Genomic DNA, 24470 nt, shown 5'->3' with positions numbered 1-24470 from the left:
AAGCACCAGTATAATAATATAATGGTTGGAGAATATTCTATATAGGGAATGCAACATTATTACTGCTTACATTTAAAAGTTGTTGTTGTTGTTGTTAGCTGCGAAGTCGTGTCCGACCCATCGCGACCCTAAGGACAACATTCCTCCAGGCCTTCCTGTCCTCTACCATCTTCTGGAGTCCATTTAAGCTCACGCCTACTGCTTCAGTGACTCCATCCAGCCACCTCATTCTCTGTCGTCCCCTTCTTCTATTGCCCTCGATCTTTCCCAGCATTAGGCTCTTCTCCAGTGAGTCCTTCCTTCTCATTAGGTGGCCAAAGTATTTGAGTTTTAGCTTCAGGATCTGGCCTTCTAAAGAGCAGTCAGGATTGATCTCCTCTAGGACTGACCGGTTTGATTTAAACATTTAAAAGTTAGGGAGGAGTAAATAAAAGTTGGTAGTTAGTGGTAGGGTCTGGGAAAGGAGAGGTTGAAGAAAGCTGATTTTTTAAAAACTATATATGTAAAATTATATGATCCTTATTTTAAATGACTACTCTGGTATATAAGCATCATACAAAACATGCCTAGGCCCATGTGATAAGAACTAATAGTACATATGGGAACTATTCCATCACATATATTTTTCAATAACCAGTTTGGGAATATCACCAGGCCCTTTATAAATGAAGGCTTCATCATATTATGGCCTCATGACCTGGAACCACACAATTTGTCTAGCCCACATTTAACAGTCAACATATGTTATCAGCATGTTTAGCCACATTAAACAGTTGCTGTTCTTGTTAATATAATACTAATGCCAAGTTGTTTCCAATTAAATAGTTTCAACTTGGAAGGACAAGTGAGAAATGGAATCAGAATGGAGTAGATACCAGCTTAACAATTGTAACTGATACGCATAAGATGGTTCTTAGCCATGGAAGTTAGTTATTCTCAGTGGATGAATTCTGAGAACTGAATAGCTTAAAGTGCATATTTGGCTAGGAAAGGCTTAGTTAGCTAAGGGAACCAGCATTGTGATGTGCCCCCATTTTGTTTTTCCTCAGATTGCCAAGGTGACTAGGTGAAGTTTCTATAAATTGCTAAGAATATTGTCACACCATCTGGCATGTACAACCTATATCAGCATTTCAGTTCTGCCACTTCCTTGCCCTTTTTTTGTATAAGATGAAGCCATTTCTTAAAAGAAGTTTAAAGTGAGATGCTGACCCCATATGTATAAACAGTTTTCAATTTTATTCATTGATCAATCAAGGCATTATACTAATATACTGATTTATTTCTTGGTAGTAGTGAATTAAGGCTTTATCACAATAAAAGCCAGTCTACATATTAACTCCCTTTAGGAATCAAGTAGTGTAATTTTTTTCCTTGTAGCATAATCAGCAAACCAACTTACTTCAAAGAAAAAAAATGAAAAAAAAAACATCCTTGAGTCTTGTTTGAAACCTTGAAAAAAGAAAGCCTTGTTCAGAACACAATTAGTTTTCCCTCAGGACACAGATCATAATTTAAATCTACATTTATCCTTTCTGTGAGCAAAGAATAGTGAAGACTATTTCAGGCAAGGATAATATTGTACAAAATAATCAACCCATAAATAAAAAGGGCAGAAATTAAATGGCTATTAGTAGTACTGCTTCTCAAAATTTGTTCTAGGATTACAGCAGTGTTCTACTGTTATTATTGCTGGATATAGATAATCAAAATATAATAGGAAACTGGTACTGAATGTATTCTTTAGTGAGAGGCAATAGCATTTTGGATATGTATCTTAAAAAATGTTCCTCAACTTCAACATTTTAAAATGCATGGACTTCAACTCTTCCAGAATTCCCTAGTAAGTAAGACATTTGAAGTCCACACATCTCAAAATTGGTAAGGGTGGGAAACACTGGTCTAAGAAAACATTTATGTATGTATACAAAGTCTAAACAATAAACACAAGATGGACAATCTATGGCTCTTTAGATGATCCAACCCCAATTTCTGATTTTCCTTGCCCAGGTTGATTGGCATTGTAGTCTAACACATCTGAGCATTGTAGCATCCTTGCTATTGCAATATATCAGTATTGTTTACTTGTATTATTCATTTAATAATAGTGGAAACAATTTTTAACTTTCTCATTTCAATCATTTAAAAAGGGTTTCTAGAATAAGGATTGTTATAAATAATCGGCAATTCTGTTTGTTCCTTAGGATGTGAATCTTTTGCTGTATGTTTGTTCCACATCTGGAGATACTCTAGTTACATTTTTTAAAAAAATGAAAACCAGACAGGGTGATTCCCTTCCTACAGATCTGTTCAAGAGATGTTTTCAGTAATGTTCATAAACCAGTTATTAGCCAAACATGAGGAAGTCCATCTGAAGATATAACCATCCTGGCTGAGCTTCATATTACAGGACACAGTCTGATTCTTCAGATAGAAATTGTGAAAACATTTGCCCAGGAAAAAATAATTACAATAAGAGGAAAATACTTTTAAAATACATTTAAAGTATTGTATTACATTTTGTAGATAAGGAGTTTAATGCTGGCATTTTAGGGTATTTCAGTAATTCAGAATAAAGGCGACAGCTTCTCTTAAACTCAAGATGCTTCTCTCACGATGAACAACTTATAGGAGAGTTGTTTAGGCTGTTTCCATGTTGAATCTGATCCGATTTATTGAATAAAATACTATGTCTGAGTTTTTACAACATACAAAGCCAAACCAAAGAAACCATAGTATGGATTAGTATGTTGTGCGAATCAAGTTTATGAGGGGTAAAAAAGTAAGGATCAATTACAGGGCCCTTAAAAACTTACCTCTTATGTAAGCTGCACCGGCTTATGATATATAGGGAAGTTCTGCAGTAGTTGTACTAATGTTCCCCAAAGATGAATCAATGAAGCCAAAAGATGTGAACACCTCTGATTTTCGAACCTGGCTTTTAAGAGTGAAAATCCAACCTTTATGTCCAACATTGCCCTTCTCTAATTCTTTTCAGGTTCTCGAGACAGCAGACATTTACTCTGCTATGATTTTAACCTTCCTAACATCTGTTGATCTTCTGCAATTAAAATAAAAGAATGCTTACTTAGCTATAGCAGATCAAACTGCATAACTGGATTGCCATAATAGGTCAAGCTCAAATCAAACAAACCACATTACAGCTTCCTGTGATTTGTGGATCCAGGCTGCAGGTCAGTTGTACAGAATGTTACTGCAACTGCTAACTGTTGGGGCTTCCCTGAAAATTCCTCCTACACTCTGCAATTGTACTTTGAAAGCAAACTTTCCATGATTCCAACAGGAGGTATTTATCAAACCTGATTGCAGTAGCTCCTACGTGTTTTTGTACATGACGGAGTCTGGGGAAGGAAATATGTGTGCATGGAGAGCATTTGGTTTTGGCTCCACACCTTTCAGGCTTTGGCCCTGCACTTCTAGGAATATGAACAGTGTTTTTAGAACATCCTTGCAAAAAAGGTTTCCATGCCCATATAAGACACTTACAGTACTTGTGTTCCCCAGTTTGCTATGGCATACATACAATGGAAATTGGCTTGCATTTTCAATTTGCTTTCTTTAACTAGACGATGGAGTATGCTAAATCTCTGTTCTCCAAGGAAATAGTTTTGAAGTTAATTGCTTTACTGTCTGGAAAACATTGCTTGGTCTGAGAGAAAGAATATTAGAACATGAGCCAAAGGATTTTTTTTTAACAGCATGAGATACCTTTGTCATTGAGAAACAAACATATTATGCCTGTTGCTTCTACAAAAATTTACTAAGAATACCATGATAGTAAGAGAAAAACTCATTTCTTACAAAAACTTTGAGAAATTTCTTATTTCTGTAGATTTATGGATACAGATTTCCTGTTTTCCCGTCTCAGCAAAAAAAAAAAATCCAGCAGAAATTTGAGTTTTTTAAAAATTTTCTACTAACCTTAATATTTCTCCAGGTTTAGCAAAATAAATTGCTCTCTGCTTTGCTTTATTAATCCCTGGACTTTTTCTGCACAGCAACTGGAATCCAGAAAATCATCTGTGCTTTAGAAATGGGAAAAAATGGTAGCATTTTTGTAAAATTATCCTTGACAAAAAAATTGCCTCAGTCTCTGCACAAATATATAAAACCTTTGCTCAGTTTTGACCAAATATACATGCAGCCTCTTTAATATGTACACACACTGAATAATTATTGTATCAGAAATATTTGGGAAGAATGTAATGGCTATAGTTTTGGTCTGAAAAATGAACCAGTATTAGCACTCTGAAAATAGAACTTTTCCCATATTTTTTTATTGATGCTACAAAAATGTATGTAAACAGAACTCTCTGGTCTAGAAGCTGAGACTATAGCCTGTGACCATCTTTTTCTTCTTTTGAGATATTTCTGAATAATAAGGTTCTGCATGGATGTGATGTGAATTGTGAAGCATCTAAAAGGCACTCAGGATAAAGGACACAGGGATGTGAGGTGGGAAAGAAAAACTCTGAAATAGGGATAGAGATAAATCTCAAAGCACTGAGAGTTATATATTTTAAAACACTTTCTTAGTATGCAGGGTCTCTAAAATAATTCTCGAACCTCCTAACAGATCAATTTTCACTGTCTTATCAGAATGAGAACAATATGATGGATGTAGTGATTCTAGTATTATTCTATGCTACTAATAACAATTTACCGCATTCCTTAATCTATGAGAAACGGTTTAAGTACTAAGCGAAAAATGTCAGGTGAGTATGCTTTCATGGGTAACATTTTTTTCTCTAACAAGTGACCAATATTATATTGTTCTGAATAAGGTATTTTTTTTCCTGAATTATCATTGAGGACACCCCTATTTCCCTCCAACTTAATGTTGCTTTGTCTAATAATTTTCTGTCAGTGCCACGACAGGACATACATAGTATCTTGAGCATCAGTTGAGGTTTGTTTCTAAAATGCTAAACCAAGGAAGGGTGCTAGGAATTGGGTGACTGCCATTAATCACATAAATGTGATTGTGGACTTTATGAATATTCCTTTCATTGTGCCACAGGCTCTCCAATTTTTAAATAGCAAAAGATTGGACAGAGTGTGCGAAGAATGGGTCACAGTCTAGATAAAGGGGAATGGGAAGATTAGTCAATGACCACATTTTGTTGTAAGCAGGTGAATATGGCCTGATTACATTTTGTAGGTGGGTTGTGATTTGGGAGGAAGTTGGAGGGAGATATTTTTGTTTTTCGTGAGGGGCCTGTTTTAGGGTTTATAGTAGTGTGAGCTTGGTTGTTTTCTTGCAGACATTTCATTACCCAAACTAGGTAATAGCAGCAGCTGCTGATATTACCTAGTTTTGGTAATGAAAATGTCTGCAAGAAAACAACCATGCTCAGAGAGCACCAAGAACCCCTTATTTCAACCCTGAGCTACAAATACTCTCCTTTATTGGTAACAGTAGTCTTGATCTGTTTCCAGCCCAAATATACCAGGAAACTATGATGTCCTTTTTCAGCAAACATGGTCAATCAGAGATTGGGGGAGAGGAACAAAGGGAAATTGGGAGGTCAAAAGCCGCCGCCTCTAATATATATGTTTTGAGATAATGGATTGCTATAAGGATACTGAGCAGATTAAATATATGCTTCTTTTAAATAACAGGATATGCTATGACAAACTGAAGGAAGGCGTCTGCAACCACTTTTCTATTAGAGAAAAACTCAGTAGAATTCCTGAGAGGCACCAGAGAGCAGGGAAAGTAGGGATGTTATTCAACACTGAGAATCACAATTAAAATACATGTGTGCTTAATTCCTCACAGTTGCATAATCACAATGACTAGAAAGCCAGAGGTGCTAAAAGTATTGCACTTTGGGTGGTAACTTTTTTTTTTGCAATAATTGTGGCACAAACATGTAAAACCAAACACAGTCTTAAAAGAGGGTAGGTTTTTATCATTCCAATTTAGCTAAAGATAGCCATGATAAGGTTCCAAAGAGAACAGCAAAGAGATTTCTCAGAACTATCTTTTTCAACTGATTTTCAAGGAGTTAAACTTTCTCTGAATTAGAACCATGATGTTTGACATCAACAACAAAAAAATTAGACTTGTTACTTGCCTTCTGATTTCTGAGCTCTACATACCTACCACTTTCTCAGTAACCTGAAAGTCCAGAGTGATGATTTTATGCAGTTTTCAGTAATTGAAGAGTTGAGCAAGACCACTAAAAGATATCATATGGGGACCAACCTAGATGGCCAAAGTCTATGTTGCTACTGCTGGCACAAGAAAGGTACAGTGGCATATGTGGACAAACTGTGCACACGTACATACAAACCATTTTAATCTTTTGTTTCAGCAACAGGTATGACTCTCACTTCAAAAAAAGGCAGGGTTAGTATGCTCTATAATGCAGCGCTTACAATGGCGCTTAACAAATCGCAAAGCTTCCACTGAAATCTCACAGTCCTGAACATTCAGCATTTGCAGGTCAAAGCAGTTGGCTGCTACAATCTGCAGGCCTTGTCCAGTGATGCTTTCGCAGGACTTCAGGCTCAATCGCTTCAAGTTGAAGCAGTTCAGGGCCAGAAACTCCAAGCCAATGTCAGAGACCAGAGGGCATTTCCCAATGTCCAGTGACTTCAGTTTTGTGCAATTTTTGGCCAGGTACTCTATTCCGTGGTCTGTGATGCCTTCACAGCCTCGCGCATTGAGGTAACGCAGCTTGCTGCAGTATTTAGTGATGTATCGGATACCGACGTCAGTGATGCGGACACAGTGGGCAATGCTGAGATACCGCAGGCGGAACTCCAGTTTTGCAATCTCACGCATGCCAAAGTCACTGACAAAGCGGCAGTCGCTCACGCTCAGCTCCCTGATGGAAGGGCAGTAAATCATCAGGTAACGGAGGCCTTCATCAGTAATACGGATGCAGCGGCGCAAATAGAGATGTGTCAATTGAGTGCAGTGGGTGGCAATAGTGTGCAGTCCTTCATCCTCAAGGACAAAACAGTCACTCATGTCCAAGTAGCGAATAGAAATCTGTTTGCCATGTAAGGGAGATAATTTGATGGAAACTTCACGGGATAAACTGATGCACGTCACTTTGGAACAACCTATATTTTGAAAGGGGGGAAACATTGTTAACAAAGATGGTCCACTTCCCGTTTATATAAATGATCTTAGTGGTATAGGATTTTCATCCCAGGACTCACTCAGTCTGTCAGCAACATTCAGCCTAAATTCAGTAGTTAAAATAGTGAAGGCTAAGCAACATTTCCCAGATTGTATTTTTTTTAAGTTTAAAGATTTCTGAAAAACCTACCAGTTTTCAATCAAATCTAATGTGCCTCAGTCTATATACTACTAAAATACTTGTTCCAGTAAGATTTAACTAATCTTAAGCGAAACAGTGCACCACAGGGCAACAAATTTTGAATCAAGGTACCTCAAATGAGCTAACTTACAGAATGCCTCCAAAATCTGAGACCCACTATTCCCATGGAACTAAAATTTGACAAATTCTATAAAAAGGAATTATGACATAAACATCATAAAACAGAAATGCCATAAAATATTTCCTGTGCTGATGTTTCACTTGTGTTACCCAGTTCAACATGGTTTATTTTCAAGGCAAATACATATCTGAACGGAGCCCAGTTTTCCCAGTAAAGGCAGCACATTAGAAGGTCTATTATAGCTGAAGGAACTGAGGAATCTGGTAAGGAAATATACCTGGAAGGATGACCCAATGAGTCACAGATTGTCTACTTTAAAAATAAAAGCATGCAATATATCTAGTTGGTGTCTATTAATTTTACGTAATAATGTGCCAGAATTTCTGGTTGTTCAGAGCTTTCTTCATGCTTTATTATGGGAACTGATGCATAGTATTAGCTTGCATAGCAAAATTCACTTCTGTCCTGTACTATTATTTAGAGAAGAAATTACTCTCTAAAAATACAGAAAATGGCTATTATTTATGCATAATTCATTATCTTGGGCTATGAGAATGAGAAAAGGAAGGTGCAGATGACAGAAAGGGCCAATAATAAAACTGACTTTTGCCATCATCTGGAAAAAGAAAGGAACAGAAAGGAAAAATAATCTTTTTTTTTCCAGTCACTGGAGACAATATCTTGAAAGCCGGACTCTGACAACTTGTTTTGGTTCTCAGAGAAAACCACCACCTCAATCCATCCCTCCTGCTTCTTTCCCACATTTCCCTCTTATGAACCTTAAAAGAAGAAATAATGTGGGTTAGGAAAGAAATTAGCAGTGAAACAATAAAACACATGTGGCGATGATGATGACCGTGACCTCTCGGATAGACTACTGCAACGCTCTCTACATGGGGCTGCCCTTGAATACCACTCGGAGGCTCCAGCTGGTGCAGAATGCAGCCACGCGAGTTGTGATGGGAGTCTCCCGATACTCCCATGTAACACCTCTGCTCCGCGAGCTGCATTGGCTTCCAGTTGTCTTCCGAGTGAGATTCAAGGTGCTGTTGATGACCTATAAAGCCTTAAATGGCATGGGTCCGGGTTATTGCCGGCATTAACTTCCCATCATCCTGTGCGCTCCCACAGAGAGGGCCTCCTCAGGGTGCCGTCGGTCAGGGAATGTCGATTGGCAGCTCCCAGGGGGAGAGCATTCTCTGTGGGCGCGCCTGCCCTCTGGAATCAGCTTCCGGTTGAGCTCCGGATGGCTCCCGACCTTCGCTTGTTTCGCCGCGACCTTGTTGTTTGAACAGGCCGGCCTGGACTGAGGGATTGGGATTTTAGAGTTTAAATTTTAAAAATTTTAAATTTTAGAATGTATTTATTGTTTAGGGCTATTTGATTTAATCTTATTTTAATTTTTATACATTGTGTGTTGTTTATAGCATTCTAATTGCCCCGTACACCACCCCGAGTCCTTGGAGAGGGGCGGTATATAAATCTAAATAAATAAATAAAATAATCATTACTATCTGATGGAGTTTTCTCTTTTTTATGTTCTTTATTTAGTCAGGCACATCCATCTTTTCAATCTTCTCCCAATTTTCTCTCTCTCTTTTTCTTCCTCCTCCTAGTTCCCCAATTTTGTTTCTCTGTAATACTCCATGAAAATATTTATATTTGCCTTCTAATCTTTCTCTTTTTCTCTTTCTGGAATTAATAGAAGATGGCAATGGTTGACTATAGTAAAGCCAAGTTTGGCTTCCCAGTCTATGTGTTCTGCAAGCTGTTGGTTACTTCCTGAAGTGATGTCAGAAGGTGAAATCATACTTGCCTGATGGATACTGCAGAATTCAGGACAGAATTTTGAATCCATTTAAATCAGAGGTCCCCAACCTTTTGGGCACCAGGGACCAGAAGTGGAGAGAGGTTTTTCCATGGACCGGAGGGTGCATGGTTTTGTGTGCTGTCTGCATCTTGCAGATGGGGCTTTGCTTGTTTCTGCAGACCGGTTGCTGGCATGCCGCGGCCCAGTACCGGTCCATGGACCAGGGGTTTGGGACCCCTAATTTAAATAGTGTCTATCCCAACTCCTTTTACAGATTCTATATTTTAGTATATTTGCCTACTCTATGTCTGGAAGCATTTTATCTACCTCAAATAATAATAATAATAAAACATACAGGCTCTTGGCAACAGTTTTTCCATAGAGAAAATGTAAAAGGTTTTAAATAAAACGAGAAAGTTTCAGGGAACTTTGAAACTCTGAATGAACTTTGGCCAATTATGAGATAATGGATTGCAGTCTAGTTCATCTATATAGGCAGTCTCCTTAAAACTGAAAGAGACCTTTAAAAAATGTGGAAAATCTGATATCCAACTTTTCTGTGGTTTTGACATAATGGCATAATTTCTAGGATGCATTATTCCTAAAATCCCACAATGAGTTTACAAAGTAAACTAGGTCTCGCACGAGGCCTGCAAAATATTGTAATAGAGAAGTTGTCATGTTGATATTAATAAAATCCCATTTTATACAGGCATCTATTTTACGCCAAACATGTGGAGAGTTAAAGCCAACTAAAACCAAGGACAGACTAAAACTCAATCCTTCCTGCTCCTAGTTTAGCATCTTTAACTGCTGCACAAAACTGGTGCTTTGTAGAAAATTCTATGTATATTTAATATTTTACAGATCAGCTCTCTGTTGGAAGAAAAACGGTACTAGTCAGTTATATACAGACCTACATGCATACACACATCATTTTCCCAATTTTAGAAAACATTAGTGTCCGTGGATAAAAATTTCTGTGTCCCATATCTGCTCATGGAAAGATTTTACAGATGTGTAGAACACTGACATCCCCTAAACTCTGCTGAAGATGTTACCTAGCCTGGTAACGAAACATTCAGAAACCAACCCACAAGCTCAGAGAACAAACCTTCACACTCATCCTACACCTGAGCTACAGATATTCGCCACTATTGAAAAATTTTATCTGTTGCGTGTACATTTTGTAACCCATTTACTAGATAAGAGTTTTCTGCTGGCTTTATGTAGTCTTTGTTCCTAGTAGTTCCTATGCTACTCTACCTATATTCTTTCTAAACCAATTCAATGAGATTTTAAGATATACTGAATCAAAGTTCTTGCAGGCAGTGAGATGAATATATTTCTTTCCCCTTCCAAAACCAACAACTCCTAATGAAAAATATTCTTACTTCCAATTTGTTTTTCTGTATGGCTTTTTTTTAAAAAAAAATATCTATGAAACAGTCTGAAGGAGCTGCTGCTTTTGGGATCAATAGTAAATGAATAGTGCTTTACATTAGGATACAGTGCTGAATTTTCTCATAATATGGCACTTAACTAGGCTCAGGAAGCTGCAAATGTACCGAATACAGAATTGATCTACTGGCAAGTGACTGAAAGTGGTTTGCTGAAATGCATTGAAATAATCTGGGTTAGATAGAGAGGGCAGGGAGAGAGGTTGAGGGAAAGAATGTCTATGCCCATGTGTGCATATTACAGTATATCATGGCCTAGGCCCGGGATATTTGCAGGACCATCTGCTGCCGGGAACGACTTCCCATCGGCCAGTGCGCTCACACAGGGAGGGCCTCGGGGTGCCGTCGGCTGGTGACCCCCAGGGGGAGGGCCTTCTCGGTGGGAGCGCCTGCCCTGTGGAATCAGCTTCCCCTTGAGCTCCAGATGGCCCTGGATCTCCGGTCATTTCGCTGCGGCCTTAAAACATTCCTTTTCCATCAGGCTGACCTGGACTGATGACAGGGATTTTTAAAATGTTTTTAATTTTATTATTGGGGCTGCTAGTTTAATTCTTTTTAAACTTTTGTATTATTGTATTTTTTATTGTTGTTAGCCGCCCTGAGTCCTTCGGGAGATAGGGCGGCATATAAGTCCCAAAAATACATAAATAAATCATATCACATCATATTGTATTGTATCTTATATCATCTGTCTGTCTGTCTGTCTGTCTGTCTGTCTGTCTGTCTCTCTGTCTGTCTATCTATCTATCTATCTATCTATCTATCTATCTATCTATCTATCTATCTATCTATCTATCTATCCATCCATCCATCCATCCATCCATCCATCCATCCATCCATCCATCCATCCATCCATCTATCTATCTATCTATCTATCTATCTATCTATCTATCTATCTATCTATCTATCTATCTATCTATCTATCTATCTATCTATCTATCTATCTATCTATCTATCTATCCATCTTTACACACACATACACACCCTTGCTGGTTTGGGCATTTTTCTCAGCAGAGGGCAGTATTGCTTGCCCAATAACATCACACTGAGAAAATCTGAAAGTGAATTCTGCAAGGGTGATTGTGGCTGCTAACATAGCAAAGAGCTTTGTGGCAAGAAACGCTATCACTTTTACAGAAGTCAGATGATATCTTTGGTACAGCATAGAAATCTGAGGATCAAAGCTTACTCTCTACTTTCTTCGACTTGCAAGTCAAAAGTAGCATACGCTAAAGTAATTGCAGCTGATGTTGCCCTCCACTTCCTCCAATCCAGAAAATTAATCTATGATCAGAGTTGACTATTCTCTTTATATGCAGACTAAATGGATAAAATTGGATATTTCTGTTGAAGTGAGCCCTGGTCACATAAGAGTTTCCATAGGGACAGTAGTAACTTTTTATTGGTTTATCCAGTCTTTCCTGCGAGACCTCCCAGAAGCATATAGGGCAGGGGTGTCAAACTGGCAACGTCACATGACGTGTCACGACGTATCGTGACTTTTTTTCCCATTGCCTGCAATGGGGTGGGCAGTTTGACACCCCTGATATAGGGCATTCCCTCCTTCATTGTTCACCAACATACTGTATCTGAAGGCTTCGCTAGGTTGAGAACAAAATATCTGACCCTACGTTTTCCTGTGAATTTCCATAGGTAGACTTGGGTCTCTTTGCTCATAGTACAGCATCTTAATCACAACATCACATTGTTTTCTTTTGTAAAGTGTTGTGGCCTCTAAACACTAACAGACTGGTACTCTGCACACATAATGAAATGGACTGAGATCCACAAATGCTTATGCAATAATATGTGACTGTTTAAAGAGTTGCAGGGACCTTTGTTGTTCTGACACGCTAAACCTGGCACTCTTTAAAGACTCATGCTCAATTACAAACACTTTGAAGTATTTAACAGTACAGAGTACAATTTTAAATGCAAGATTAAAATTGAGATTTAAATGCAAGATTATTTGGAGAAATCCACAATATTATTTTTTAAAAAAAAGCAGAAAGAGAGAAAGGAGAACAGAGAGATATTCCAAAAATGTTAGTAACAGAGTGAAAAAGTTACTATCAAGACTGTGATCAAAAATGTTGACAATATTTTCTCCATTAAATTTGACATGCTTTATCCAAAACACTCCAGCCAGAGTGTAAAAATAGACTTTTTCCATTACCTGATACATCTAAATGTTCCACGTTTGGGCACAAGGACACTACATCAAAAACCGCCTCATTGGAAATGTTGTAGCAACCGGATACTTCCAATTGCCTCAGTTCTGGGCAGCATTGAGCAATGGTGTAAAGTCCTCTGTCTGTGAGCCGCCTGCAGCCACTAACAATTACCGTCTCCAGCATGAGACAGACGTTTGGGGTGTCCTGGCAAAGCCGCCGTGTCAGCACCTTCAGAGCCCTGTCCACGTTGATTGTCTCACCTATCAGGCGAATAGTTCGCCAAAGTCGCGGGTCCCAAGCAAGGTTATACCAGCGACGGCAGACGCGGGCGCAGCGGCACAACTGATTGGTGGGCAAAAAAGAAAATATTTGGATCACTGAAAGGTCGGGAAGCCGGTTGATATTGGCTTGTTCTTTCTGAAGCCGAGAGGCAGCATGAATAAGAGAGTGGGTGAGGAAGGTGGAAGGAGGTGAGTGAACCATCGCAATGGTCTCCCCGGTGACCGAAGAGGAAGATGTAGAAGACTCTTTTCCATTCTGCAAGCTGTGTGAATTCGGTGGACATATTAGCGCAGGACTGGGAGTGCTCAGAGTGCGCATGCTCAGGTCAGAATCTGAAAGACACCAAAGGACACGATGAGAATTTCACCATTGGGAGACACACTCTGCAATGAATTTCTTCATTGGGAGACACATTCTGCATCGACATGAAATGCTCCCAAGGATGTTCATGCTTAAGAAGGCTACATGCATAAAAACAGATTCTGTCTGCATTTATTATCAGTAGTTGCCAAGGTCAGACTAGCGCCGGATGGATTTTTAAACAAACTAAAAAGTATCACCAACTTTTTTTTTATCAATTTGCTTCCTACAATTATTTTGCAAAACAATGTGAACATATGCATCAAGTTTAGAACTGAGAAACACAGCAGGGCTTTGCTGAGTACTTAGCATGAGTGATTTCCTGGAACGGTGCTGTCAGGTACCCTGTAACACCCAAATCAGAGTTCTTCATCCAAACCCCCTCCACATGTGTCTCTGCTACAATGGCCAGAGGTTTTGTAAGACAAATATAGTTGGAGATTCTGGGACCTGGACCTCCAGCATATCTGAAGGGCACTAGTTAGTAAACCTCATTTTGTCATGGAGATTATTTAAATCTGTAAGAATAGACTTATTTCCAATCATGGTATTACTTCTGAACCAAGAGGTGCATACTACTATGGAAACATGAAACTAGATCCTAGAATAAATATATAATTGTTATTATTATATATTATACATTTATTAAATAATTTTTATTTTAAAATCTAATGAATGTGAAATCAAAAAGGGTTATCTTCTAGCAATTAAATAATAACCCTGAATATTTATTTATTTATTTATTTATTTATTTATTTTTGGGACTTATATGTTTTGAAGAAGCTATTACTCTTTCCCCAGTAGTCTACCCAAGTCAGAAAGTTAAAGCTCTTAAAAATTCATATAATTATTTTATACTCAGCTTTATACAACTATTATTTTAATTAACATGATACAAGGTGAACATGTGAAATGTCCTGATACTAAGTCCAATCATTGGTCCATTTATCTCAATTTTGCCTAGCATGAGCAGCAACAACTGTCCTGGGTTTCTAGAAAAAGTAACCAGAGACACTTGAACTGAAGTTTGGATGCCTGCATAGATAAAGCTAAAGAACAGCAAAATGGTTAAAAAAAAAGAATATATAGAATGCTTGGTTTTATAAATACAATTTGTAGTAGAAATAAACTCAAGAGATTGTTCGGGACTGGGATGTCTTCACATTTTATTCATTCAGTTAATTACATTTTTTTCATTTATTTACATTGTAGTTTATTTAGATCAAAGTATAAATATAGAACATTAATGGCAAAATGTGGATTAAAATGTTAAGAAAGAAGAACTTAGCGAGTACCTTCTCGTATGGGGCAGTAGTATTACAAAGCTTGATCACGTTTACTTCCTTAGTGCAATCATGATGTTGCTACCTTTCTGAAGTTCTCTGAAGCTAGTAAAAAGGATGCATTGGCTAATAATTTATTAACTAATAAAAAGAATGTACACTCTTTCATGGTGCAATTTCATGCTGGAGCAATTAACAATATTAATTCAGAGCACCATGTATAGTGGACAACTTCACAGAACACGAGGTGTTGATTCAGCAACATGCAAGGACAGATTTGGTACTCTCATGCTCAGTGAGGGCAAAAACCCTTCTGTGAGAGACAGGAACAATATTTAGTGATAGATAAAGCCTCATCCCAAAGATCAAGGGTATGTTTGCATGTAATTGTTGCCATTGTTAGCATTCCCCATGGACCTTTTTTAAAAAAATCTTTTTAAAGGAATTAAAGTATAAAATTCTTTCTTCAATCTCTTAATCACACTTTAGCAAAGAAACAGACACCACAGCTTTAGCAGAACTCAAAATTCTACAAGGTATTCAGGCAGACGTTTAACACATCTCTGGGGAAGGATGTTTCCCCCCCCCTATTGTGGGGAATATTGTTTTCCCAGGATGTGTAGACTCTTCCTCATTGATTTGCAGTCCCTTTAGATTAGAATGAATGTGGCATCTGCCATCAAAGTCCACAACAAACTGGTTGTTAGCATAGACAAAACCTCTTAGTCAAGGTGGGCAACATACAATTCCTATGATTCTAGCAGGCTGAGTTTCCTCTCCTTTACTGAGTTGGAATCGTAATTTGGTGACCAGTGTGAAGCAAATGTGTGTAATAGGCTTGAAAACAACAAAAATATATTGGGGGTGGGGAATCTAAATACCTACTGTTGTTTTTTTTAAAGTAATTTTTGTATGGAGTAGTGATTATTGAGGGTTCAACATTTCAGGGATCCAAAGTATCTGGAATTTTCTTAAAATTCACAACAACTTCAATAAAAAAGATGAACAATAACAAGATAGCTTAGCACTACAACTGTTTCTGCAACCTAGGAAATCATGGGGTAATTCTGGTTTTCTTCTTATTGCATTCTCTTTTCATAAAGATAACAAAGATAAGGATTAATAGATTTGGCCAATTTTCTACATAAGACTTTAATGGCAGTCAAGTCAGTGTGTAAAGGGTCTTGTTAACCCGAAAAACTCAACTATAGTTTTTAATCAGAATGCGAGGAAGGTTTTTGGCCATATTCAAGAAATGAAACTGCATATACCATATAAGGAAAATAATTTAGTAAGTTGCTTGAAACTAAAAAAAAAAGTGTGTGTGTGTGAAGGCTAACTACTGTATCTAAAAGCAATTCTATGGATTCATTTGAAATTTCCAAACAAAGAAACAACAGTCATTAGAGTTGTCAACAGTATGATTGCATTTACTAACAAAGCTCCAAAACAGGCACACAACATTCAATGATCTAATATAATGTAATATAATATCACTAAGCCGCCACAAAACATAAATATGTTTGACAAAAAATAATCTCAGGGCCTGCTCCTTCATCTGGAATAGGAGCTTCTGGCATGTCATATATACTGATGTGGTTCTTCCTACGAGCGTTGTACAATCTTCCTTGTGTGAGCGCAGGTGATCCACAAGAGTTATTTCCTCATTTATTTTCACTTCCGCTGAAGTCCCTTTTATCTATTGCTTCAGCTCTAGCATCCACTTCCTATTGGAAAGTGAATAAAATGATCATTTCATTATAAGAATATGTGTAGACACTGAACACTTAAGAACAGCTATGTGAACATTGGGCATTAGACAACCCTGAACTGTGCAGGGGATGGGATGATCTGCAAAAAGCTCTTCTGTGAATCTTTCATGGCTAAAAAAAGGAAATGATGATGAATTTTTTTTAAAAAAACAACCCAATTGGTATAAAGTTCAACTGCATCCAAATCAGATAAAATCCTGGCCAGCACAACTGTTAAACATAAAACTTTAATCGTTTTGTTTAGTAGAAAAGGCTGGTGAAAAGGAAGAGGCTTGAGGACAGACTTCGCCTCCTCCATTTGCATGAATGAAGAAAGTATTTATTTTCCTGAGCTATGCTACCTTTAAGCCTCCAATATTAGACCAACTGCACAACTCTTACCCACACATACCTAGCAACAGTTGCATCAAAAGCAGAATCTTTAATGACGGTATGGAGTCAGTAAAGCATAGCAGGAGGGCAATTCGAGATGGCTATGTACGCATTAAACTTTATTTTTCCACTGAACAATATAATTTTTTCAAATGGACACTTGATTGCAACATGTTTAACAATCCAGGAATGTGTATTTATATTATGGTGACTGAAGAAACTCAAAATTGAAAAAAAACAGACTATTACTGAATCCCTCTATGATTATCAATCCTCTAGTGCAGGATGATTGTAATTATAGCTTCCTTCCAATTCCCAGGATTGTTTGTTGATGCTGAAATAAGGCCGATGAGAGCAGTGGATGCTTGTAGAACCTGAATTTTACTATTGTGAGAGCTCTCATCCTCAGTTCGGATGTGAATTTCAGAGTTTTAACATCATGGTAAAGAAAAGGATTTGATTTATAACCTAATCATATATTTGTTTTCCTCTTTAATAGGATTATTGCAACCAACAGCAGTCAGAAACAACAAATGTGAATTTCACTTTTTAAAAAAATCATAAAAATAGTTAGAAGTAGAAGAAGATTGAAAAGCAGCCGACATGTAGCTACCATCACACAATACTTAATACAAAATCACAATCAACTATTGTTGATGCCAGCACCCAGGAACCTCAATAGATTTGCTCACTGCACCTTCATGCAGTTCCCTGCTTAGTCCAGAAAAGCCACAAATGCTGATGATGTCTGTCATCAGAGTCAGAGACCAAAGATTCAATCGGACCAGCACTATGGGATGGCTGCAGATTCAACCCCACCTCTAATCTCTTTAAATTTAAGAAAAACCTGAGAGGCTTGATCACCTGTGGGCTTAAAATAATTGGAGGTATCAGGAGAAATGGTTTAGCACTTCGACCAAATGAAAAAATAACCATCCATAATTACTAGCTGGAAGATGAACCCAAAGCATAAAAGGGTGCTGTAAGGGAAGAGCTGAGAACAGGATTGAACCTCTGTGTTACCAAGAGAGACAGAAATACAGAGAGAAAGATGGCCAAGAGAAAGGAAGAGACAATATGCAGAAGAGACCTGTGGGGATGGCAAAAGCCAATGCCAATTTGGTGTAAGGGTTAAGGGGATGGACTACTGTGGGGGAGAGAATTCATACTCATTTTCAGCTACGAATGTCCATTGAATGGATTAGAGGACATCATTAAAAATGAGGTTACTTTTGTGGAGAAAAGTTAGAAAAAGAGAGGAGGAAGTACTATGCATGCCACCTGGCGTATGTAATATACATAGAACAAGTAAACCAATGAGCACATTTGAGGAAGGACACGCTCTTCAAGGGTTCCAGATGTCCTTTAAGACTTAGCTTTGCTCCTAGGCTTGGTGCTAGGATGGTTGAAGGTTATTGCTGTTCTCTTGTAACAAATTTAATAAGTAAATAAGTAAATTTCCTGCTCCTTAATCCATTATCCTGTGCGTGCGCTGTTGGCTCTACCCTCATGCTCACTGCAGCAACAGAAGAAGAGAGTTCTTCCGCTCAAGATATCAGCTGAAGGCTTATTTCCTCCTGCATTCTGATCACCAAACCATTCAGATGCTTCTGAGAAATCAACAAGAACGTAAGACAACAGGTACAAGGATATCTTCTGCCTTCTGTTTCCAGGAATGGGCATTCAGCGATGTTGTTGCTGTTAGCTGCGAAGTTGTGTCTGACCCATCATGACTCCATGGACAATGTTCCTCCAGGCCTTCCTGTCCTCTACCATCTTCTGGAGTCCATTTAAGCTCACGCCTACTGCTTCAGTGACTCCATCCAGCCACCTCATTCTCTGTCGTCCCCTTCTTCTCTTGCCCTCAATCTTTCCCAGCATTAGGCTCTTCTCCAGTGAGTCCTTCCTTCTCATTAGGTGGCCAAAGTATTTGAGTTTTAGCTTCAGGATCTGGCCTTCTAAAGAGCAGTCAGGGGTGATCTCCTCTAGGACTGACCGGTTTGATCGCCTTGCAGTCCAAGGGACTTGCAGGAGTCTTCTCCAGCACCACAGTTCAAAGGCCTCAATTCTTTGGCGCTCAGCCTTTTTTATGGTCCAACTTTCACTTCCATACATTGCAACTGGGAAGACCATAGCCTTGACTATACGCACTTTTGTTGACAGGGTGATGTCTCTGCTTTTTAGTGTGCTGTCTAGATTTGCCATGGCTTTCCTCCCAAGGAGCAAGCGTCTTTTAATTTCTTGGATACAGTCCCCATCTGCAGTGATCTTGGAGCGCAGGAAAATAAAATCTGTCACTACCTCCATTTCTTCCCCATCTATTTGCCAGGAATTGAGAGGGCCGGATGCCATGATCTTCGTTTTCTTAATGTTAAGTTTCAACCCAACTTTTGCACTCCTTCCTTCTTCACCCGCAACAAGAGGCTCTTTAGTTCTTCTTCACTTTCTGTCATTAGAGTGGTATCATCTGCCATTCAGCGATATATTGCTTCTAACACTAGGAGTATACATTAATGTATATGTATGTGCAGAATCTCATAGAGTAGCAGCAAAATCTCTCTCCAACCCCACTACCACATAAACACACTTCTGCCAGATGAAGAACCGATGAAGCTTCTTGGATGAGAAGCAAAACATCTCCAAGGAAAAACAAAGAAAGTCCAGTTGTCTTTTGAAAAAAGCACATTTGAGGCAACCCTGACCTGGATGATTGAGAATCTCCACAGACATTCACCACACAAACACTTCATTATGTTGAAGATTCACACCAGTTGAGGACACGAACTTTGCAATTTTCATGGGCCCCCGAGTTAAAAGCGAGAAGCTGGCTTTAATATATATAATGGAAAGACAAGTAGACAAGAAGCACAACATGTGACTGAAGCTTTCAAATTCTTTTATAGAAATATGGAAACCATTTCTTCCCCTTGGCCAGTTCTGTCCCTTGCCACTTGGCAGAAATGATTTTTGCTTCCCGTATTTTGAATAGAACTAAAAATACCACAGTTGCCTTTGTTTAACAAACAAAAAACAGCGATCGGCATATAGGAGGTCTGCCAAGACATATTTGGTTTCTGCATCAGCATCTTTGCTTCTGCCAACATGACAAGTCTGTGAAAAGTCTACCACTACCACAAGGTACCTTGGAAAGGAAAAGGCAGTAGGGTGGGAAGGGGATGCATTCTTTCAGCTTAGAAAAAGTGAGGATAATGATATATTTACACATACAATACGTTTGAATTACTATACACTTGAGGGAGGGGGGATCTTGCAAAATATCAAACTGGCATAATTCTAATATAAGAGAAGTAAACTTTATTTACCAGCTTTCTTCAATATCTTCATCAATGACTTAGATGAGGTAAAAAAAGGGGAACTCATCAAATTTGCAGATGACACTAAACTGGCAGGAGTAGCCAACACCCCAGAAGACAAGCTCAGGATTCAAAAAGATCTTGACAAACTGGCCCTAACCAAAAAAATGGATTTTAATGTGGAGAAAAGCAAAATCAAAGATATAAATACAGATTGGGCGAGACCTGGCTCAAAAACTATGAGAGGGACCTTGGAGTCCTAGTGGATGATCACTTGACTATGAGCCAGCAATGTGTAGCAGCAGCAAAAAAGCTAATACAATACTGGGTTGCATAAACAGAGGCACAGAATCAAGATCACCCAAAGTATTAGCACCACTTTATAAAACCCTTGTAAGACCACACCTGGAAAACTGCAGCCAATTTTGGTCACCATATCACAAAAAAGATGTTGAGAGTTTGGAAAAAATTCAGAGAGGAGCAACTAAGATGATCAAAGGCCTGGAGACTGAAACATACGAAGAACGGTTGCAGGACTTGGGTCTGGTTAGTCTAAAGAAAATAAGAAATAGGGGTGACATGATAGAAGTATTCCAGTATTTGAGAGGCTGCCACAAATTATTCTCCAAAGCACCAGAGGGCAAGACAAGAAAAAATGGTTGGAAACTGATCAAAGACAGAAGCAACCTGGAATTAAGGAGAAAGTTCCTAACAGCGAGGACAATTAACCAGTGGGAAAGCTTGCCTTCAGAAATCATGGGTGCTCCATCACTGGAGGTTTTAAAGAAGAGACTAGACCACAGGTCTGCAACCCGCGGCTCCGGAGCCGCATGCGGCTCTTTCAGCCATCTCCTGCGGCTCCCAGTCCTCTGCCATCTGCAGTCCAAAAAAAAAAAATTGGGACTAAAAAGGTTCAACCAATCAATTCAAATATGCAGGGTAGGTGCATATCTCACCTTGGCTCCACTCTTCAGTCAAACCCTGTTCTGCGCATATGCACATGTACGCGCATGTGAACACATTTTTTGCGGCTCCCAGTTTGTCCTTTTGTGAGGGAACTGGTTCCAAGTGGCTCTTTCACTGTTTCAGGTTGCTGAACCCTGGACTAGACAGTCACTTGCCTGAGATGGTATCGGTTGTCCTGCTTGCGCAGGGATCTGGACTAAAAGACCTCCAAGGTTCTATTCTATTCTATTCTATTCTATTCTATTCTATTCTATTCTATTCTATTCTATTCTATTCTATTCTATTCTATTCTATTCTATTCTATTCTATTCTATTCTATTCTATTCTTCTACCTTGCCCTTCTGTTCAGATGTTCAACACTACCCATAATAGTATTCCCTCTGCCAATTTTTCCCCAAAATGATATCCTCTGAGGTAGCTTGGTAAGAAAAAAAGCCAACCTACTGACCAACTTATCTGGCTCGAAGTCATCCGTTGAGCTTTCATGGCAGACTAAAATCTGGGCCCTTGTCCATTATCTTAACAGCAGAGTGGTACAGAGCTAAGCAATGACATCTCCATAATGCGTCTTAATAAAAATCACAGAAGGTTTGGAGAACCTCCCTCACAATACCCCTCCCAATCATCAAATTCTCTGCTTAAAAATACTCTCAATCCTCATTTGGGCTGTATTTGAGGATGGTCCTTGGTGTAGTGTTTCACTTTATTTATTTTTTCTCTTTTCATAAAACACACATAACAATTATGCCCAAGTTTACCCTTAGCATGTATTAGTGACAGGAACCCTCCAGGGATGTTGCGATGAAACTTCCAAAATTCCTCAGCCACCTGGAGATTTCCTATTTACAGTTCCAGAACATTTGGATCATGCTTGGCCATGGATTAAAGTTTGTAATTCATAAAATGTGAGGTCATCACTGGCTTCCATGAATCTGTTTCAATACACAGTGAAGGATAAGATTTCTTTCTAACAATGCTAGTCCTTGAGGGGGGGGAGGAGGATTTTTTTCGGGACCCTCCAGAAAGTTCTCTAACCCAATGTATCTTCTGTCTTTGGACTTCTCTGTATTTTTCACAAGAATTGAGTTGAAGAAAATGTTTTACCTCTAGAGTGAACAGAGGGCTTAATTCCATTAAGACAGTACCTGCAAGCAGGAGTAAGACTTTTACTACTAAACAGTGTTATTTGTTCCCCTCTATTTTTATATCTCTAAAGGGCATAGTCATAAACTTTTAAAATTTTGGAGTAATTTCTCCAGGATGAATCAGGATGATTAATACCAATCAATCAGTGGTTTGTTTTTGTTTTTTTGTAACCAACTGGAGCCAGTGATTTCTTCTGAAGTCAGTCCAGGAGAAAAGGTGATATATATATATCCAAATGAGTGACATGCCCTTTCACACAGGGGAGTTTATTGTTAGAACTAAATTTCATTATAACTTCTGTTAAGAGTTCTCTCCTCAGTACCACCAATACTTATTTTCATATGTCTTCATATGAACAGCAAAGAAACCTGACATGATGCCTTTTGTATAATAATACAAAAGTGAAACAAAAGTGGAAGCGCTCAGATAGATAGGAAATTAATGTTGTCAATCAATTAAAAATGCAGATTCCGTAAAAATGAAGGTGCAGTCCAGCAGTATAAAATCCACTCCTCCAGAAATATAAAGACATCCATCAAAATTAATGACACAGATTTAAGACGGCCATGGACCTGACGCAGGTAATTTCTGAACCAACTCATGAGAGAGGCCACACCCTTGACTTGGTTTTCTTATCTGGACGGTGGTTAATGGACCCTGATGGGTTCCAGGCAGCGCTGGGATCCCCACCTGCCTCCGTCGCTCACAGCTCGGCGGATGCCTTAGTGGAAGCCTGGGAAAGGGCAGCCACTGAGGCACTGGACCGAGTTGTACCCTTGCGGCCCCTGACCCGGTGCAGATCCCAACGAGCTCCATGGTTCTCCGCGGAGCTCCGGGAGATGAAGCATCGGAAACGGGGCCTAGAGAGCTGTTGGAGGTCCAGCCGATCCGAATCCGACTGGTTGCGGTTAAGAACCTATATTAGGTCTTATCTCGCAGCGATGAGGGCGGCGAGGTGTAATTACTTCTGTTCCCTCATCGCGTCCGCAGATAATCGTCCTGCCGCCCTGTTTAGGGTGACTCGCTCCCTCCTTAATCAGGAGGTGAGAGAGGATCCCTTGCAGGGTCGTGCCGAGGAGTTTGGTCAACATCTGTTGGATAAAATCGCTCAGATTCGGACCGGTTTGGACTCCAGCTGGGCAGAGTCTGACGAGCAGGACACGGGCGGTCTTGTCAATGTTATCTGGGAGGAGTTTGATTCTGTGACCCCTGATGAAGTGGACAGGATTATGGGGAGATTGAGCTCCACCATATGTTTATTGGACCCGTGCCCTTCTTGGCTGGTTTATGCAGCTAGGGAGAGGACACGAGGCTGGTTCCAGGCGGTTATATCTGCTTCTTTGAGTGAGGGTAATTTCCCCACCGTCTTGAAGGAGGCGGTGGTGAGACCTCTCCTCAAGAAGCCTGCCTTGGACCCAGCTGTGTTGAACAACTTTCGTCCAGTCTCCAACCTTCGCTTTCTTGCGAAGGTTGTTGAGAGTGTGGTGGCGCATCAGCTCCCTCTGGTCCTGGATGAAGTGGATTATTTGGACCCGTACCAATCGGGTTTCAGGCCCGGGTACAGCACGGAGACGGCATTGGTCGCTCTGGTGAATGATCTCTGGAGGGCCCGGGATAGGGGATATTCCTCTGTCCTAGTCCTATTAGACCTCTCGGCGGCTTTCGATACCATCGACCATGGTATCCTGCTGCATCGTCTCAGGGGATTGGGAGTGGGAGGCACGGTTCTTTGGTGGTTCTCCTCCTATCTCCTGGGACGCTCGCAGTCGGTGTTGGCAGGGGGGCAGAGATCGACACCTAGGTCTCTCGTTTGTGGAGTTCCTCAGGGGTCGGTTCTCTCGCCTCTCCTGTTCAACATCTATATGAAACCGCTGGGTGAGATCATTCGTGGTTTTGGAGTTGGGTATCATCAATATGCCGATGATACCCAACTTTTCATTTCGACCCCAAACCACCCCAGTGATGCCCTCGCTGTGATGTCCCGTTGCCTGGAGGCGGTTCGGGTCTGGATGGGGAGGAACAGACTTCAACTCAACCCTGACAAGACTGAGTGGCTGTACATTCCGGCATCCCGGGACATTCAAAATGTTC

The 24470-nt window shown here is 39.6% G+C and overlaps 1 protein-coding gene across 1 annotated transcript in view; it reads right to left on the bottom strand.

The window, feature by feature from the left end:
- Nucleotides 1–6361: 6361 nt before the first annotated feature.
- The window catches only part of FBXL7 (F-box and leucine rich repeat protein 7), a gene marked incomplete at its 3' end in the record, with an annotated part of 162620 nt that continues 144511 nt past the window's right edge, over nucleotides 6362–24470 (bottom strand). Inside the window, exons 3-4 of the mRNA XM_081326000.1 lie at nucleotides 12887–13498; nucleotides 6362–7098 (exon numbers count right to left, since the gene is read on the bottom strand). Of these exons, the coding sequence (XP_081182126.1) occupies nucleotides 6362–7098; nucleotides 12887–13498 (1349 nt within the window). The remainder of the gene's footprint in view (nucleotides 7099–12886; nucleotides 13499–24470) is intronic.

Source organism: Vipera berus (assembly GCF_964194415.1).
Source record: "Vipera berus genome assembly, chromosome: 3".
Taxonomy (NCBI): Eukaryota; Metazoa; Chordata; class Lepidosauria; order Squamata; family Viperidae; genus Vipera; species Vipera berus.
The sequence above is the reverse complement of the archived record's forward strand: the minus strand, read 5'-3'. Positions and strand labels throughout refer to the sequence as shown.